Here is an 18,938-nt window from a genome sequence, read left to right as displayed (position 1 = left end):
TTGAGTGCTTTGGTAAGACAATAACAGGCCAACAATGTAGGTGCAACATATTGCCCAAGATATAGATGTTCAATGTATACTTGTTGCTATGCGTGTGAGGTAAGGTTTAACTAGACACAAATGTCAGTTGAGATTATGCTTGGTGGAAATATTCACATAACTGAATGTGTTATACATTTGTGCATATTTTTCATTTGATGAATAAGGCTCACTGATTGTAGATCAGCGTTAATGAAATAGATCATTGTTTTCTGAATGAATTATTATTTTGTTTCTACCTTAAAATCAGGCCTTCTGTTGGTCAGCTAGTTGATGTGAAGTGTAATGTTACCTTGAACTGTATATTTTGACAAAAGGTCCTTATACCATACTTAGGCTTATAATCTCTCACTCGTGCTGCACATGATCAATCAGCATTATACTTAGAACATAGAACTTATTATTAAGAACATAGAATTTGAAATAGTCAAGCCATCCACCCCCTCCTCTCTCTTAATGTGCCGTTGGCTGACCCTAAGCATTATGGTCTGTAAATATCACATTGAACTCGAAATAGTTCCGTCTCGGATAATAATAACTCACAGGTTTATTCAACAGTTTATTCAACAAGTGTTGATTAGAAATGGAATAAAACTTACCCGCAAGCAATAACATTTGCCATATAGTTAGATTCAACCTACTACACCAGTATATAATAGATAATGGGTGTTCCTCTTCTGAAGCTATATGGCCTCTATTTGGTCATGACACTATTCACAATCAGTTGATATTTGATATCATTGATGCTACACAGTAGGAGAACTGAGCACAGTAGGTCACTACAGGTTTGTATGGGTAATGCTCCCTCTACTGACTGTCTGAAGACTCTTCTGCATTATGGCAATATGATGTTTCACTCGCAACATGACAAATGACATATCCCTGACAAATGACAAAAAGGACAAATAAGAAATGCATTAACAGATTCATATAGAAAGTATTTGCATTAATCGGATTAAATACATGATGATAGTATAATGAAATGAAATGAAATATTAACCCTTTCTCCTCACACATATTTAGGCCAACAGCAAATGTAGCTCGGGGAGATAAAAAAAAAAAAGAAGACATTTAGATATTCATGAAATATGAACAAGAGGATTTATTTGTACATTTCTCATACAAAAGGTCAAATTCATTGAAGGCAACTACTTTCATCCCAGACCTGCAACAGTCAAGGATCTGTTTATTAAATTAGTTTATAATCATGTCCAAAAAGAAAGCTTTCATAAGGTGCCTTAAGGATTACTAATGTGCAATCTACTATTTAAAGACTTTCAACCTTATTTTGAAAATATATATTTTTTTACAAACTTCGGGGTGGTTATGTTATACCACAGATATGTCAGATTTCTGAAAAATAATGATAATAAATAACATTTCTGTTAGAAATCACACACGACAAAAAACATAATTCACAAATACAGGACAAACAAAGTAAACATTTACAGGAAAGTGAAACAATAACAAGACCATTATTTCCCTTGATCTCGCTTTAAAAGCCTAGCTGCAATGATTCTCTGTGCAACACTCAGAGCATCATTTGCCTGAGCAACAACGTGTGGCTCGACCCCGGAAACACTCCACACTTTCCCAGTAACAGCACTCAAGACCACCTGGTTAGGTATGGAGGCATACAGGATACTGTTCCCGATCTGGTAGGTGGCACTGGACAGGGACCCTCCGATGGTCGGCTCCCCGATCACCGTTGCCCTGTTAAGGTCCTTCATGGTCCGCGTGAACGCCTCGGCAGCCGACCCCGTCATGTGACTAGTGAGGATGTAGATATCCTTGGTGGAGCCGTACCTCTGACCCTGGATCTGAGGCAGGGTCATGACCTCGGTCATGGTGGTTGTGGAGCGATCAAATACGGTGTAGAGGTGCCTCAGGGGCTCAGCATCGAAGAAGTAGGTGCAGAGGAGTGGGATGGCTGTGGAGTAACCACCTGTGTTGTATCTCATGTCGATGATCATTGTGTCCGTGTTCACCAGCTTGCTCCACACCAGTTTAATCAGCTCAGGGCCGATGGCTCTCATCACTTCTATGTCTGCCATCATGTCGAACCTGAAGTAGCCCACGTTCCCGGGCATCACCTCAATCTTGAACAGCGCGTCAATGATGTAACCCACCTCCTCAGCTGTTGGGATTTTTGGCATGTCATGCAGAGACTCGGGTTCGATGTCGCAGTAGAATATGTGCAGCCGGTGGTCACCTGATGTCTCCTGGAGGTCAGCTGTCAGTTGGGATGCCAGAGACTCATAGTCCACCACCGATCGATACGAGCCCTCGGCCCATTTGATGAGCAGCACTCTGCTGACCTTGTTGGCAACCTCAGGGATGGCGTAGTGTACTTCCAGGAGCTCCCCCGTCCCCTCCACCAGTGAGCGAACCTCCCTGTGAAACTCTATGATCTCATGGGTGTGGTCAACGGCCTCCTCAGCAAGCACTATGGCGTCAGGGACCACGCCTCCACCTAGCCAGCACTCCCCGTTGTTGTCTATGATGTTTATGAAGGGGACGGTGATGACAATGTCGGTGTCTTCCACCTGGAAGGACTTGGAGTGCATCAGGGTCCCAGATGTGATTTCCCCGATGACGGTGCCACGGTGCAGAGACTGCATCAGATAAGCAAATTCCTCCCCAGCACCAGCAGTATAGTAACTAGTCAGGATGTACACTCCCCGTTTAGACCCATAGGGTGGGCCTGGGAGGCCGGAAAGCGTGTTAAACTCAGTGGTGGTGTTCTGGATCCTGTCGTATAGGGTGAAGAAGTGGAACTGTTGTGATGGGTCTTGGAGGAAGGAGAGCAGGATGCCCATGGAAGCTGAGGACCCACCTGTGTTGTATCGCAGATCGATGATGAGGTTCTCTGTGTCTTTGAGGGGCTCCCAGATTTTTTGGGCAATCTGCTCTCCTAATTTGGCCATCACTGACACGTCTCCAAACTTGTCAAAGCGGAGATAACCAGTGTTTCCAGTTAAGATGCGTACTTTGAAGACTGTATCCACCAGGTTTGTGAGAAATGCTGGATCGTTTGGTATGTTCTCAGGTTCAAAGTCTTCCTCAATGATAACCGGGTGATCTTGGGTCAGTTTGATCACCAGACGAGGGTCCTCTGACACAGACTGCAGTTCGTAGTTGATTTTATTTGCCAGGTCCTCCTCTGAAATGACAGAAAAAAAATCTGTGGATTCCAGATGTTGAAGGAGAGCCGGTACCCTGTCTGTGAATGAGTAGTACTGCCTGATGATGTCAGAGACGCTCTGGACAGCGTTTGGAATGGCACTCCTGACAGCCAGTAGATTTTTGGCATTGGCAACAGCCTCCTTGGCATTGATATTTACAGAGGGAGATACTCCACTCACTTCCCAGCTTTGGCCTGTTATTGGGTTCACTGACCTGGCCACAGGAACTGTGATGTAGAAACCAGAATCTCCTATTCTTATCTTCTGCACTTTCACTGACCCCCCGGCTGACCTCTCTCCAACAATTATAGCCCTGTTCAAATGCTTCAGAGTGTAGGCGATTGCCTCAGCTGCACCCATAGTACGCTTACTGGTTAATATGATGAGGTCTTTTCTCTTTCCATACCTCTCTCCCATGATAGATGACATAGTCCATAGCTCCTTAGTGGTGTTGGAGGGCCGATCAAACACTGTGTCAATATGAATGAGAGGTTCTGGGTCGGAGAAGTAGGAGATGATGAAAGGGACTCCGTCCAGCTCCCCAGCTGTGCTGTAGCGCAGATCAAAGATTAACGAGGAGGCGTGGGTGACCTTGGTCCAGATGTTCTCCTGGAGCAGCGGGCCAAGCTTGGCTGCGGTCTCCTCCCCTATAATCCGGTCGATCCTCAGGTAGCCGACATTGTTCTCAAGGAACTCCAGCTTCACAGAGTTTCTGACCAGCCGGATGAGCTGCTCCGTGGGAAGAGATGGGAGAGCAGGCGGCATCACCGGGACAAAGTTTGGCTCGAAGGACACAGTCAGCCGAGGGTCATTGAGGGCACCCTGCACGCCAGCCGTCAGCACAGATGCTAAGGTCTTGCGGTCAGATATTTTGAGGATTTCTCCGCTGTTGATGGCTTGCTGAATGGCCTCCTGCATCCCGACTAGATTCTCAGGGAAGCAGTAGTTGTCGAGGAGAATTTTCGCCATATCCAGCACCAGAGCTGGCTGGAAAGAAGCGCTGGAGTAGAGAACATGGCAAAAAAGCACCAGCAACGCTTGTGAGAACCGACTTACTGCCATTATGGTGGAGAATGTTATATTTGATCTGCGTTATCCTGCTTTTTGGTCCATTCATTCAGAGGGACGGTCCTTTGTCAGGAGAAAATGGTGTTCACCGGCAGGTTTCGGACAACAACAACGACATAAGAGGCTTCTGTTCTCAATAAACCTTTAATCGTATTATCTGCGGTGCGTCCGCCAGACAAACACAGACAAATTTTTTTTCTCAAATTGGAGATGTTACATCGAAGGTATTATGAAGTAGGTTATGTGGGTATGCCAGTACCTTTTCTAGTTTTACTGTATTTAATTTGTTGTATTACTGTAAAGAACGAGGCTTCTGTCGGGATGTATTTAGTTTTATGCATCAAATCAAATCAAAAAACCTTCGCATCCCATATTCTTTATTAGAATTTCTATGAAATGCTCTACCATGTCATACACATTTTCTTGAAAAAAAAGAGGATGAGATAGAGAAAATAGATTAGAGAAGATTGTAGAGGTCACATACTACCTGATTAGTATGAAAGCCCCCACAGTCAGTTATAAGGCAGTGTGGTTTGGCCAGGTGGAGATAAGGTTCAGGCTTTATGAGGTCATGTCTGGGGCGAGTGGATGAGATGATTAAACAGTTTGTGTTCACGTGTGATACACTGCCTTGAACACGGGATTTAGGATGAAAACCAACGATTTAGCAGAAGTGATTATAAACATGAACATGGACTACCATTAGTTTGAAAATACTCACAGTATATATTCACCATTTACATTTTTTTACTCACTGATTTTAATGACATTTCCACTGTGTTCATTTAGGTTGGAATATAATTTAAGGTTGAGTGAGTTCAAAACGGAAATTTAAAGGCAGGCTAATACAAGCCTTTACAACACTGGGAATTTTTACAACCCATAATTACGCAACCCCATATAATCTAATGCTGCAGCACAGTATGTACGTTAATCTCACTTTAACTTCTAATACCCAGTCTTACATAAGCCCGTCTGGTGATTCTTTGTGACCAATCAGGACCTGGAATCTCATTTTAAGACTCCACTCCCGGGGCATTGCATTGCTCACTGCGTCATTTAAGAGGGAATGTTTGGCACTAATATGGATAGAGGGGAGGTCATCAGGGGGAGGAACTCATTTAGGCAATTGTGGTCTCGGTTAATTAGGCTAAAATCAGACGTCACGTAGTGTTTTAATGGTAAGGTGGTATAATAAAGACTGGGCTTTATTTGTTTTTATTGTCAAGTGGTGATGTAAGTGTCTACATCCAGACTTTTTCATCCCCTCCTGACAAACATTAGCTTCATTAGGAGGGGACCCATCACCTCTGATTAGAATACATTGATGTGCATTGACCATAGATAGACATCAAATACTTTGTGTCTTTCCCATAATGGCGTTTGTAAGATAACTTTTCTACGAAGGGTGCATAATGCCACCTGGAGTATAAAGCCAAGGTTGGCGCTTTACTGCCACCTGCAGTTATGGAATGTTTGATCACGAGTATAATTCATTGGCTGATCCTTCCTGGTGACCTGGATGGAATTATGTGATCCTTCCTAAGCGCATAGGAAATCCCACTCAGTTGACTACTTCAAAATGGTGGAAGTCCTCAATGGCGCTGCTCGTGCTAAAATGGACTTTTGGGCACTGGAGTCCTTTATCTACCACTATGGTATTGACTAATGTGTGACCTGTTCACAACTGAAATATGGTCTGGTTTTGACATGTTGGGATCAACATGTACTGAATACGTGTGTGCAGTATTTGCGTTTAAATAATTACAAAGATATTCTAAATAACTGAAAATGAATGAAGGAGTAAGATATATAAGAAAAAAATAATACATTCAAACCAATTCCTTACTTTATAGAACAATTATACATTCAAATGAACACACAGTTACAAAAAGATACTCCGTTTTAAGTTTTATGGATGTGTTGAGACAACTGCTTATTGTTCACCTGTAGAGTGCGCTCTTTACACATTATTCAATGAAGAGCTTCCACAAAAGTTGAACTTTATAAATGCACATTGAATATTCATATAGTACAACTGCAGCACAGAAATGCACTGTTATGTAATAGTGCAACCTTTATCTATAATCCACAATCTCTGACCCTAATATGAAACTAATGAGAACAATCCATATTTATTTCAAAGCAATAATTTAGAAGTCATAATCAGAAATTCCCTGCTATAAAAATACTTAAAACTCTAATACCATTAAAACTTGTAGAGCAAGATAAGTCCTCATAGCCAACTGATAAATAAATGACACTATGTACAAACTCTTTTGATATCATGCTAATTTTGTTATAGATATCAAACTACAGACTTAATACAGACGTAGGATCTTAATTTGAGCCAGGTTGCTACAGCAGGAAAATAATCCTGCAACAAATGTGAATTATTATGTGGATTATAATTCATGGACATTTTTGTAGGGGTTGCTACATTTTTTGTTAGGGCAAATCAAGTCTGAAATGTCAAAGAGGTAATGACAAACTTGAGAATCCTTTCAAAAACTCCAATACACGACAAGTTTGCATTTCCTGCTGTGCAGGAAAATCCTCAGCAACAAAAGAGTGATCAAACTAGAAAAGTGCATTTTCTGAAGAAAATGTGATGTGCATGCTAGCTGGTGAAGGATTGCTTTGATTGATACGATAGCATGAACATGTGAAAGTTGGTTTGGTGTCTCTAGCTTGAACAGTTCAAGAGTTATGGTTGGTAGGTTATTTTATGTAAATGTATGCAAATGTCCATAGTTATAGTTAAAAAATAAATAAATAATTGAAGTTAGGATAGCCTGAACATGTGAATGTTTGTTTGGTGCCTATAAGCTTGAAAAGTTGAGGAGTTACTTTTGGTGAGTTATTTTATGCAAATGTGTGCACATTTTGTATCGTTATGAAAGTTTTCAAGAATTGCAAGTTAGGATAGCCTGAACATCTAAATGTTGCTTCAGTATTTCTAGCTTGAACAGATTAAGACGTACTGTTGGGGAGTTATTTTATGCACATTTATTCAGTCATAGTTGAGACATGTGTTAAAGAATTTGAAGTTAGGATAGCCTGAACATGTGAAAGTAGGTTTAGTGTCTCTAGCTTGAATGGCTGAAGAGTAAATGAATGCACATATATATAGTTATAATTGGTAGTTTTTTTTGTGTGTGTTTTTTGTTGTTGTTGAATTTTACCCCTTTTTCTCCCCAATTTCGTGGTATCCAATAGTTTTAGTAGCTACTATCTTGTCTCATCGCTACAACTCCGGTACGGGCTCAGGAAGCCGCACTGCTTCTTAACACAGCGCGCATCCAACCCGGAAGCCAACCGCACCAATGTGTCGGAGGAAACACCGTGCACCTGGCAACCTTGGTTAGCGCGCACTGCGCCCGGGCCGCCACAGGAGTCGCTGGTGCGCGATGAGACAAGGATATTATCCCTACTGGCCAAGCCCTCCCTAACGCTATGCCAATTGTGCGTCGCCCCACGGACCTCCCGGTCGCGGCCGGTTATGACAGAGCCTGGGTGCGAACCCAGAGTCTCTGATTGATACAAGTTTTTAAGTATCTGAAATTAGGATAGCCCAAACATCTGGACGTTGGTTTGGTGCCTCTAGATGAAATGGTTCAAGAGTTACTGTCAGTGGGTCATTTTATGCAAACGTATGCACATGTATATAGTTATAGTTGATTACGATTTGAAAGAATGTGAAGATACAATAGCCTGAACATATGACAGTTGGTTTAGTGTCTCTAACTTGTACTGTTCAAGAGTTACTGTTGGTGAGTTATTTTATGCTAATTTATGCAAAGTTTATTGTTCTAGTTGATTAAAGTTTTAGAGAATCTGAAATTAGAATCGTCTGGAAATGTGAAAGTTGGTTTGGTGTCTCCAGCTTGAACGTTTCAAGAGTTATTGTTGGTGAGTTATTTTATGCTAATGGTGGCCAGTCTGTTGGGGCAGTCTGCACATTGGGACGTTGGATTCATGTTAATAGCTTAAGTCGTTTAAGCGTCTGAGAGAATGGAATAAATTAAATGATAATAATAATATGAGTATGTAAGAAATCTAGAGTTGTGTATTGCTTTGCATGCGCACCTAACTAAGATCCTACATCTGTAGATCCAATTTATGATCTATATTACTTTCTAAAACCCTAATAATAATAATGATAACGCTCATAAATAATTTATAAATATTGTATCATAGGCTTTATTGCTATTCTAGACAGACTGTGCATTCGCTGAACATATACTCAATAAAATAACTCAAATGCATCTCACAACAGAACTGTACAGATTTACAGTAACGGGTTAAGGGGACCCCCATGGATGTTACCTCTCACTACCTACATCCACACTTTGCCACCTTCATCTCTTCGTACGGGTGTCGTATAGTGATGACACCATTCTCCTGGTACATGACCGTGATGGGGTCGAGTTTTGTGGGAACGCAACACGCCATGTTGGCTTTTTTGGGGTTCTTGAGATTGACCAGGGTCTGGATGAGGGCGTGTTTGGAAGGGGTCATGTCGTCAGTCAGGGGGTAGTAACACACCCCTCTACACTCAAAGGCGTCATACTCAGGGGGCGCTACGATCCACTGGTCCCAGCCGATGTCTTTGAAGTTGACTCGCATGGAGGTCCGTCGGCAGTAGTTGGTGTCCGCCTGCCTCTTCCGCCTGGGGTGTAGGTCCACGGGGATCTCATTGTAGTCGGTCCCTTGCCAGTCGCTGACTGAGAAGAGTGTCTCTTCCTCATGAACTATCATCTCCCTCAGCTCCTTCTTGGCCTCTCTCTTCCTGCTCCCCAGGTCGTCGGAGAAGACGATCAAAGCAGCTGCCGTGTTATCCCTCACGCCCACGCCCACGCTCACGTCCAAACCTCCGCCTTTGAAAGGCCCACAGTCCCACCTGTCGACCACCACTTCAAACTCACTGGCCCCGCGGTCCGACTTGACCCAACTCTGGATGGCAGTGGTCACATCGAAAGTTTCCCAAGAGTGATGGGTCCCAATGACCTCTTTCCCATCCACAAGGTGGGCAATGGCCTTGTTTCCTTTATACTCCACTTCATAGACCTTTATTGAAGCCCCGATCCCATTGGTAGAGGTTGAGGTTGTCCTATTATCCAGCAGGGTGAACAGCCTGAGTTCTGCCATGTTGACCTCTTCGTGATTTGGGACAGTTACATTGAACAGAAGTCTGTGTTTTGACTTGGTGCCATTTTTTTCAGAGTGACTGACATCTGCAACATTGGGCAAAAGGCATACATAGTTTCATATTTGATATCACTTATTTGTATCAACAGCCTTAGAGGCACACAGGCTTAATAAGCATACATAATACAGTGTCTATGTATGAAAATGTTGTGATCATTGATAAAATCCCCCAAATTCATGTTTGACTTGCCTATGTACATACCTTGAACGGTGAAGCTGCGAATGACATCAGAACGAGGCATCGAGGACGTGTCGGAGGCATACTTGTTGTACAGTTCAATCATGAACGGCGGCGGGTATATCTTGCTGTGCTCCTGTGGGACATCGGATAAATTGAGTTTCCTCAGAAACTCTTCCTTCATGGTTCCCAGAAAGCTGTGTAACCTGTCCTCCTCTTCGACCAGGTCCTGCTCGGAAGTCTCAGAGAAGCCCCCGCGATCTTCACTTTGGAGGACATCGTTTAGTGGTTTGCACCGACAGGAGCCCGTGGACACCAGCAAACTCAGACACATCTGGAAGAGGAAACGCCTTGAGCACTGCATCTTCAGATCAGATCCTTCCCAATCGACACGCTTTACCTTCCCAGTTCCCACTATGTATTTAAAACTGACTTTGGGTGACAATCTGTTGAAATTGAGATTCTTCTACGCTAGGGCTATAGTTCTGGGGGTCCACTCCCATGCTCTAGAGTAAACAGTAGCCTCATGTCAACCGAAATAGTAGCACGGCCATTCTTATCTCGACCATTGATGTCTTGTTTTAGGCTTTGTTATCGTTAGAGGGCTTGAAGTTAATGAAGATTCTGTAAACATTTGCAGACACACTGCGATAATGAGAGAGACGCTGGAAATTGTGGGGCTACTGACAAACACTTTACTAAATTCTTCCCTCTTGCTTCCCACATGCAGGTCAAAGCTCAGGCCAACGGAAATCAAAATGTATATGTTCGGAAAGGCAGTGAAATACATATCAGGGTTGGGGAGTAACTGATGCACATGTAATCTGAATCAAAATTTTAAAAACTGCAACTGTAATGAATTAAATTACCAGCTAAAATATTGTAATCAGATTACAGATACTTTTGAAAAACTAGATTATTGCTTCTTGGATTACTACTGAATTTAGAAAGGATGTTTGCAATAAAAACAATTGATGACCCCTTTCTGTTTTCTCAATGACATTCATTTCAGCAATGAAAAAAAGGTGCAAGTTTAAGTTTGCTTCATCTGAGCGTGTCTGGGCACAAGTCAGAAACCACTATAATGATCCTTTTTGTCTTATTTTAATGCCTCTTAAGGGGAAAGTAATCTAAAAGTAATCTGATTATGTTACTGAGGTTGGGTAATCCCAAAGTTATATTACCAATTACAATTTTGGACCAGTAACTAGTAATTGTAATGGATTACATTTAGAAAGTAACCTACCCAACCCTGTACATAGTAAGACTTGTTTATCTTTCAGAAACAATATAGATATCATACTTGTTCAACAGAGAAAACAGTAACAAATGTACTTTTCAATTTTAGTTACAGGTTAAATTGGTAGCACTGAATGAATCAAGCTGCATCATTCTATGTTGGGTAGAACACCTTCTTCATCACCAGTGTGTCATACAGTGGCTAGGATCCAGTGTCATCGTGGGGGGTACATCAGAGGCAAATGTGTCTGAGGACGTTGGCCTGAGTCAGGGGCACTCCTCCCACCCCTCCCTAAAAACAGAGTGAAGACCATTGAAATATCCTCTGACATACATTTTCCAATGCATTGGAAATGAAGGGACTTTCTTAACCTGTCTGAAATGAGTAACACATTCCTATCTCCGAAACATTCCTGGAGCAGCCTTTAATTCTAATATTAGCCTATTGACTAAAACTGTAAGTATGTAGGATGCTCTTTATGTATCATCATACAACATCATCCTAAAATGATTACAACGCCACACAATCTTCCATGTTTTTCATTATACAAACTATACTTTATGTTCTATTCAGTTTATTTCCATTTAAGTTTACAGTCAATCTAGGCAATATTTTGGCAATTTAAGCAGAAACGATAAAAAACGGACATATTCACAATTCAATTACAGTTTCTCTCAATGGCTTTGGCTCAATTCTCGAACGAGAATTATTTTTTTCAAAACAAATCTCTGAACAGTTACTTTCTTGTTCACACCAGATTTGAATTTCCTTTTCTTTTAAGCAAATTGCACGTGTTTTGGCACGTGTGCAAAAGAGTAAGTACAATTGTCTACAATTTGCACAATAACTACATGCACATGGCTGATCAAAACTGACGAGTTGATTCTCAGTGAAACTGTCATACTCTTCACAACTTCTAAGCATTCTTTCATCGTGTGAGCCATCACGTGCCAAATGATCCATTTGAATGATCAAAATCTGTCAGACATACATGTATATTCCATAAATATCTATGACATGGATTGTTTGTGATGTCTGCTAAATTGGAAAAGGACCTGCCAGGCCAACAAGAGTGACAGGATGTCCACCAAGAAGGTGGGAACTTGTAGTGTTACGTACTGCGAGGAGGTACAATTGATAGTTTTTTTTACAGAACTACCATTTTGTGTCAACTTTTCTGTTCACTGTGTATGACTTTACATGTAAGAAATATGTAAAAATGAACATGCAAATGTGAATTTTCTGTTTACATGTAACACATTGCTACAATTGTTTTTTTTATACTGTATACATACAAATGTACAGTATTGACTTTTCCCAGTAAACTTTTATCTACTGTTGAAGTCGGTATCTAAAAAGCTCAGTGTGATACACAATAGCATTCAGCTAGACAAAACTGACATTCTTGTATTTTATATTAAGCAGTCAGTGTCTACAAAAAAAGTAGAACAAAACTGAAATGTGTATAACAAACATTTCCAGGGTTGACTGTCATGGTGAAAAAACATCTAAACATTTTGACCAGTATGGCTCACACGATGACAACATTTTTTTTCATTTTGGTGGCATTGGCCAATTCACTGACACAGTAATTAGGTTTTGAAGCATGAATGAAATGTTTTGGGTGAGTTACTACATTTTTGCAGAGGTGCAATAGAGTTGTGATGTCCCATAAAACAGTTGTGACAATTGTACTTACAGTTTAGAGAATGTTCAGACAGTTTCAGAAAATGAGCCAAAGCGATTGAGAAAAACTGTAATGGGGAAATAGAAGTTACATAGCACAATATTCTCAACACCTTTGTGGTAGTTTTACATTAATCAACTGTACATACAGTATGATGTTGAAAATGTCAGATGTAATAATTGTGCACTAGTGGTGAATTGTTTCATCAATAACATCAAAACAATAAATCTCAGGTCCACATCTTCAAAAATGGCAATTTTGTAACTATTTTCTATTTCAAAACAGCAGGTGGCAGCAATGTGCTGCGTATCTCCCTTTTCTTTGAAAATGATGACAGCCGATCCCTAATTCAAACTAATGCAACCATTACATTTGATATTCCACAGTGAGTACCTATAAGATGACCACAGTATGCATACAGTCAGAAAACGATATGGAATTATTTATTAAAATAGTACAATCTCTCATGCATTAACCATTTATCTTAGCAGATTATTTCAAACACCTAGTGAACACTACATAAACGACAGGCAAAGCATAGTTTAGGATTCCATCAATTATTTACAAAAAAAATGCCCATTTAGTTGTATTAGTTACAAGATTATTTACAGAGGTTGAGCTTTTGAGTCTGGTGCCGTAGGAAGACTTAAGTCCAATAGTCTAAGTGCAGTATATGGTAATAGGGTCCAGTATTTGAGTTACTCTGGAGTCTGGGTATAGATCAAGAGCCAGCTCTGGATGGCTGAAGGCTTGGAACTGATAGTTAGTCAAACAGTCCCCAATTCACCTACAGTCGAGCTGCTGAATGACAGAGGAAATCCTGTGTGAATCACACTCATCGGAGGGTCAGACATAGCGTTCTCTGCATCCCACCACCTGTAAAACCCTTGTCTATAATCCATATCTCCCTCCATGGCGAGTTCATCCATTGTAGTCTCATCCAAAGATGCATTTATTTTTGTACTCTATTGACTGAATGTCTCTCCTGCTCCACTCTGTCTGATTCATTGTCATCTTTTTTATGCATTTATGCATTGAGGCTCTTTCCCGGGTGGTTCTACCGGCAGCCACAGGTCTCCACAGACATGTTGGGGTAAACCTTCAGCACCATGTTCCGGCTGGGGTCCAGGAAGAGAACACTCAGAGAGCTCATCCTGTCCGGAACACAGCAGGGCTCCGGAATGCCGGGAACGATTCCCACCGCCCTCACAATGCTCTGGATGGTGGCGTGGTTCGAGGGCCGGAGAACCTGGGAGCCAGAGAGGGAAAGAAGCTGGAGTTGAGAGGGATTCTCTTTCACAAGGAAATATGAGGATGACATCACATTTGTCAGGCATGTATTTAATACAGCATACCCTGTATGCAGTATCATCGGATGAATTAAATCAATTTCAAGCATATTTTCAAGACAATGGAACATTTTAAATACTACACGACACACTGAAGTAAAACACTACACTAACTTACCTTTGGAATAGGAAATCTGCAGGTGCCTGCACAGTAGTAGGCATCAAAGGCTTTCGGGGCTAACACCCACTCGCTCCAGCCGATGTCTGCAAAGTCCACTCTCAGGTAGCGTCGGGCGCAGACCCTGGGCTCACTCCACTGTCTCCTGCGAGCCTTTTTCATGGTTCTCTCATCAAAGCTCAGCACCTGGGGCTTATTCAAGCCGTCACTGCTGTCCTGGCCTTGCTTTCGCCCATGTTTCATTGAGGGCTTAATCTTGGGAGCAAAATAAGTGCTCTCCCATAGTTCATGGTTCTTCAGGGTGTGAAACTGGACTTCAGGCAGGTCATTGTTCTGTATTTGGTCCAGGGGGGACACTGCTTCTCTTTTCAGCCTGGAGGCTGGAGGAGATGCATTGGGGGACCGGGTGGGCTCCTCGCCTGAAGGGAAAGGCCCGTACCTCTGCAAGGTCATGGCCACGCTGTTGGGCTCAGATATGGACATGTCGTTGGCATACACCAGGACGTATGGTAGGCTGGCTGGAGAGAGGCGCTCCTGGTTCCTCTGGGGCATCACCCCAAAGTCAAACTCTACAGAGATGAGGAGCTCTCCCAGGACTTGGGCCTCTTTGACTACACCAGAGACTTCCCTTGTCTGCCAGGATCCTCTCTTGGGAGGGGGCAGGGTGACGTTGCCCAACGGGGAGGCAAAGGCAGAGTTCGGGGACGTTCCTCTGAAGAGGAGCTGGGACGGGGGAAGCTGCTGGAGGCGACAGGAAGCGTTTCGGGAGCGCCGGCAGATCCAGGGCCGGTGGCGGGGACGCTGGTCCAGGAAGTGGAATGTGGCGGACAGGATGACCTCCGACTCCTGGATGGTCGACAGGTTGAAATGGAACCACACGCTGTTCGCGTAGACTCCTGCAAAGAAAAGAAAGACATGATCATATGTGTCGACAGCATTTTTAATTCTACACATTCTTTTTCAACATGTAGCCTACTTTCCACAGCTTTTCTGCAACCACAATGTCATAAAAGCCACAAATTATTATCTGTGGGTGAAATATCATCACATACAATAGGCTACAGTGCAATCATTATGGCATGAATACACTGATTGCGATACACACTATTTTGACTACCATAAACAATATTCTTAATGTCAATGTCATCCCTTGACTCCCACTAATGTTTGAAAAATAAAAATGGCCCCTGAATAGGTCTCAGCCATATGGAAATGCTTAGGAGAGCACGGAATAGAGTTGTCTGTGTGCCTTTAATAGTGTCTGATTGAGTGTCATAATAGGCTCTTGTCTAACATCTCATGAATAGTAACAGTAGCCCACACTCTCTGATCACAGTGAGCCTATACCAAAACGGTGACAGGGCATGGGGGTGCTTATATAAAACGCATACAATAGCCCAACTGAATTATTATTAACTTTTTGCTCTTGCAAAATTATGTTTATGTCACTTTGTATGGTTCCAAGGCTACTCTAGCTGCTGCGTTCAAAGTACCCTGCCTACAGCTGTCAGCAGCCCACCACGTTCATATTAAGTGTGATATTCTGGTATCATGCGGTAAAATATGAACATGTAGGAGAACACTCACTTGGAATAGCTTTAAAACTTCTCACGGTATTTCCGTCTCGATAACGGTGAGGCTCCTTACTGTACTTTTCATAGAGTTTGAACATATTGATTGAGACCATGTCCCGAGATGCGGTTTCGCGCGCGGAAGAGTGATCCGTAGCCTGTTCGATATTGCTGCCGTGCTGCGTCATGTCGGATGGCTCCACGGATGAAACTTCTCCAATACTGGAATTTAAAAATAATAACAAATGCACCAGATGTAATAATATCTTTGCCATATTTTCGATTCAAAACTCGTTATTCCATCAAGTTAGGTCTTTCTTTAGTATTTGAATGTGACAAAATGTGAGAAAAGCCGTCCACAGTTTGATCTGCAGTGCAATTCCAGGATGCGCTTGATTGGTGTTATCCTTTTACTCATATGTAGATTGGCGTTAAGTGTTTAAAAAAGGTAAATCGTATGTCAGGCACACTTCACAGCTTATAGCTCCACACTAGTTTAATACTACTAGAGAGACCAGGGGAAAGCCTACGGCTTTAGCAGTGACAGACGGTGACGCTTTGGAGCGCTCAGCCAACGAGAGTCAAGCCCACAAATCTTCCCCATTGTAGAATCAGAATCTACTTTACGCGTAGAGAACAGGCTACTCAGACGAATGGTGCTCGTTTCATAAAGTTAGACCAAAGCTACATCAATGTCTGCAAGATCCCATAATGATAATAGTCTACATAACAGAACCGAATATAATAGCATAGTATATGTCAGGGGTCTCTTTCTCAGGTACCAAGGCAAACCAGCGACCCAGGACCCCCATCATACGTTAGCAGCAAACAAAAAAAGGTTTTCACATGTCTTGTCTTATCATCATGTGAATGGTAATGTCAAAGAGAAGTAATCAACATTTTAAAATGAGTAGATTTGGTATACAGTTTTTAAAAACTATTTTGATCTCCTCACATTATGATTGGAAGGGGATGTGTAAACTCTAACATAGTTTATTAGATAGAAAGGTAATCTGCATGGTTAAAGGCCCAGTACAGTCAAGACACGTGATTTCATGTGTTTTATATATAGTCCCACACTATGAGGTTGGGATAATAATGTGAAATTGTGAAAATTATGATAATGCCCTTTTAGTGTAAGAGCTATTTGAAAATCAACTGCAATTTCAGCCTGTTTTGGTGGGATTGAGTTTTTACCTTCCATGGCATAAATGAGTTAATAGACCAATAAGAAAAAGAGTTCAAAACCTATTGGTCAATAACAGCAAATGTTTCGTTTTCCCCTCCCCACTCCCAGATAGTCCTTGCAAGCTTCTTGCTTGAGAAATTGCTGTTTGCTAAAGAAGCTATTTTTGTCTTCATTTGAATTGAAAACAATCGCAGAAAAGTTATTCCTAGTTACCCAGAAATGATTTGCGATTGAGGTAAAAACGGACGCATTGGACCTTTAAACACATGGCTAGACAGTAAGCAACGTGTCTCAGCCCTGCATTAAAGGCCAACTCCGCCTATGCCTGGAGTTTAAAGTGCTTTAGAGTCCAGAACATTGCAAGTATGACAACAGGAATTCTGATTTAATTGTTGGTTTTTTTTGCATGTCGATTTTTTGGGGGGGCATCTCTTTTTCTTTCATTGAAAAGGTTTCCATACATCATGGGGCAAATAGAAAGCATTTGTTACACTCGAGTCTAAACCTAACTTTGACCGTGTAAGCGGTCTATTTCCTTCCGTTTTAGATAACCCTAAGCATGACGATCACATAATGACTCGGGTACAGGGCACTCCCTTTGTAGTCCAGAGTTGCATGAAGAATTGATGTTTCGGTGGTTGGCTGATATGTAAAAATATGTCTCTGTTCCTGGTCTCTCCAGCCAACCATGTGATTTTAAGACATTTTTAGAGGTACTCTTGTTTTTCTTCCATGTCATTCTTTCATGGCCCCTTGGTCAGAGGGGCCTGCTGGAGCCTCCTGGGTTCCTGAGGTCTTGATGTCTAGTTAACAGCAAGACAATGCGGACCCTGTGAGAGAGGTGGTGACAGCCTGGCTACTGGGGTCAGTGAGCCATTAAAATACCTTCTACTGGCCCGACGGGAATCACTGGGGCCTTTCACACCACGCTTTACATGTCCTGCAACAGCACTAAAGGCCCCTGCTCCTGAAGCCCTTACTAAAGCCGTGATTGTCTTAAGCTTATCAGTACATAGCCGAAGCAAGATCGTATCAGCCTCAGCCGTCATGATGTGAGGAAATCATGGTAGACCCTTCCCATTACCAGAGAGCCACCCATAATTATTTTATATGAGTCAAGAGTCCCAATATCAATTGATTATTGTTGTCTCACTCTAAACTCTTGTATTCCTTAGCTGGTCATCATTTCAGACATAGCCTATCAGCAGAGGCAGAGCATTTTTAAATCAGTACAACAGACACTGCACAAGGCCAATGGACCCTCACACATAAGACCATTTAAGAAATGCCATCCTATATGACATCATGCATGCATGAATCACCTCTGGTAGAGAGATGAAATAGGGGGAGAGAAGAATATGCTCTCATTCACAGAATATCTGCCTGGGGCGCTCATCAAGGAGTAAAAGACAGCGAGTCCACCATGTTGCTTTTGGCCAGACACCAATCTCCCCTTGACTTGTTTTCTTACTGCTGGCTTGGACTAAATGACCACTCTGACTGATTTGGTCATGGATGTCCGAGGGCCATGAAAACCCCTCCATTACCCATCTGATCCCTGCCAAGATGTTCATGTGTGATCACACAGCCCCTCACCAGACTGGGTCCTCTGCCATACCTCCCTCATTGAGACACAGAGAGAGAAGAGTTTACATCAATGTCCTCCTTCTGAGGAAAACAGACAGGAAGACAGACAGCCTCCTCTTCCAGAGAGATATCCGGGAACATCTACTCCATTTGCATAACAGTGTACATAGCCATCAACGCCAACAGAAGATGGAATGTCTCCTGGAAAGGAAATGTTATGACAAATTTATGGCCCAAATCCCAGCAAATTTCTGGATTTACGGGTAGATGTGACATCCGAGTGGGGTTGGCGTAGTTTATCCTCCCCACTCTCCACCTGGGCTGTTAGCTGACAGAATCATCACATCAGGGTGTATTTCTGCAGGCCTTGTCTCATCCAGCCAGTCCTCTCGGAAATCTTAGTTTTGAATAGAGGCCTGACCCAGTTCCATGACCTGTCAGAGCTCAGCATGAAAAGTGAATCATTTATCATTGGAGTTCAGACATTTAGGTTGAGTAACAACTCTCAGCAGTGCG

General features: G+C 42.3%; 3 protein-coding genes across 3 annotated transcripts; all 3 read right to left on the bottom strand.

The window, feature by feature from the left end:
* Nucleotides 1-708: 708 nt before the first annotated feature.
* LOC135561205 (retinol-binding protein 3-like) lies at nt 709-4,463 on the bottom strand. Its single transcript, XM_065002419.1, has one exon. The coding sequence runs from the start codon at nt 4,284-4,286 to the stop codon at nt 1,515-1,517; it is 2,772 nt and encodes a 923-aa protein (XP_064858491.1). The 5' UTR covers nt 4,287-4,463; the 3' UTR covers nt 709-1,514.
* A 2,262-nt stretch (nt 4,464-6,725) lies between these two features.
* On the bottom strand, nt 6,726-10,158 carry LOC115144008 (growth/differentiation factor 2-like). Its single transcript, XM_029684579.2, has 2 exons — nt 9,706-10,158; nt 6,726-9,529 (listed from the first exon to the last, which is right to left on the bottom strand). The coding sequence occupies exons 1-2, from the start codon at nt 10,043-10,045 to the stop codon at nt 8,628-8,630; spliced, it is 1,242 nt and encodes a 413-aa protein (XP_029540439.1). The 5' UTR covers nt 10,046-10,158; the 3' UTR covers nt 6,726-8,627.
* Nucleotides 10,159-11,449: 1,291 nt separating this feature from the next.
* On the bottom strand, nt 11,450-16,135 carry LOC115144007 (growth/differentiation factor 10-like). Its single transcript, XM_029684577.2, has 3 exons — nt 15,663-16,135; nt 14,076-14,971; nt 11,450-13,857 (listed from the first exon to the last, which is right to left on the bottom strand). The coding sequence occupies exons 1-3, from the start codon at nt 15,919-15,921 to the stop codon at nt 13,666-13,668; spliced, it is 1,347 nt and encodes a 448-aa protein (XP_029540437.1). The 5' UTR covers nt 15,922-16,135; the 3' UTR covers nt 11,450-13,665.
* Nucleotides 16,136-18,938: the final 2,803 nt, after the last annotated feature.

The sequence above is a fragment of the Oncorhynchus nerka genome, linkage group LG16 (assembly GCF_034236695.1).
Source record: "Oncorhynchus nerka isolate Pitt River linkage group LG16, Oner_Uvic_2.0, whole genome shotgun sequence".
Classification (NCBI taxonomy): Eukaryota; Metazoa; Chordata; class Actinopteri; order Salmoniformes; family Salmonidae; genus Oncorhynchus; species Oncorhynchus nerka.
This window is presented reverse-complemented; position numbering and strand designations above follow the sequence as displayed.

What these genes read in the sequence shown, in the direction of transcription:
- LOC135561205 (XM_065002419.1), bottom strand. Translation starts at nt 4,286, where the DNA reads ATGGCAGTAAGTCGGTTCTCACAAGCGTTGCTGGTGCTTTTTTGCCAT.
- LOC115144008 (XM_029684579.2), bottom strand. Translation starts at nt 10,045, where the DNA reads ATGCAGTGCTCAAGGCGTTTCCTCTTCCAGATGTGTCTGAGTTTGCTG. An exon ending in TCGCAGCTTCACCGTTCAAG is followed by an intron (nt 9,530 to 9,705) that starts GTATGTACATAG and finishes CCAATGTTGCAG; the next exon opens with ATGTCAGTCACTCTGAAAAA.
- LOC115144007 (XM_029684577.2), bottom strand. Translation starts at nt 15,921, where the DNA reads ATGGCAAAGATATTATTACATCTGGTGCATTTGTTATTATTTTTAAAT. An exon ending in AAGTTTTAAAGCTATTCCAA is followed by an intron (nt 14,972 to 15,662) that starts GTGAGTGTTCTC and finishes TTTTCTTTGCAG; the next exon opens with GAGTCTACGCGAACAGCGTG. An exon ending in GCAGATTTCCTATTCCAAAG is followed by an intron (nt 13,858 to 14,075) that starts GTAAGTTAGTGT and finishes TCTGGCTCCCAG; the next exon opens with GTTCTCCGGCCCTCGAACCA.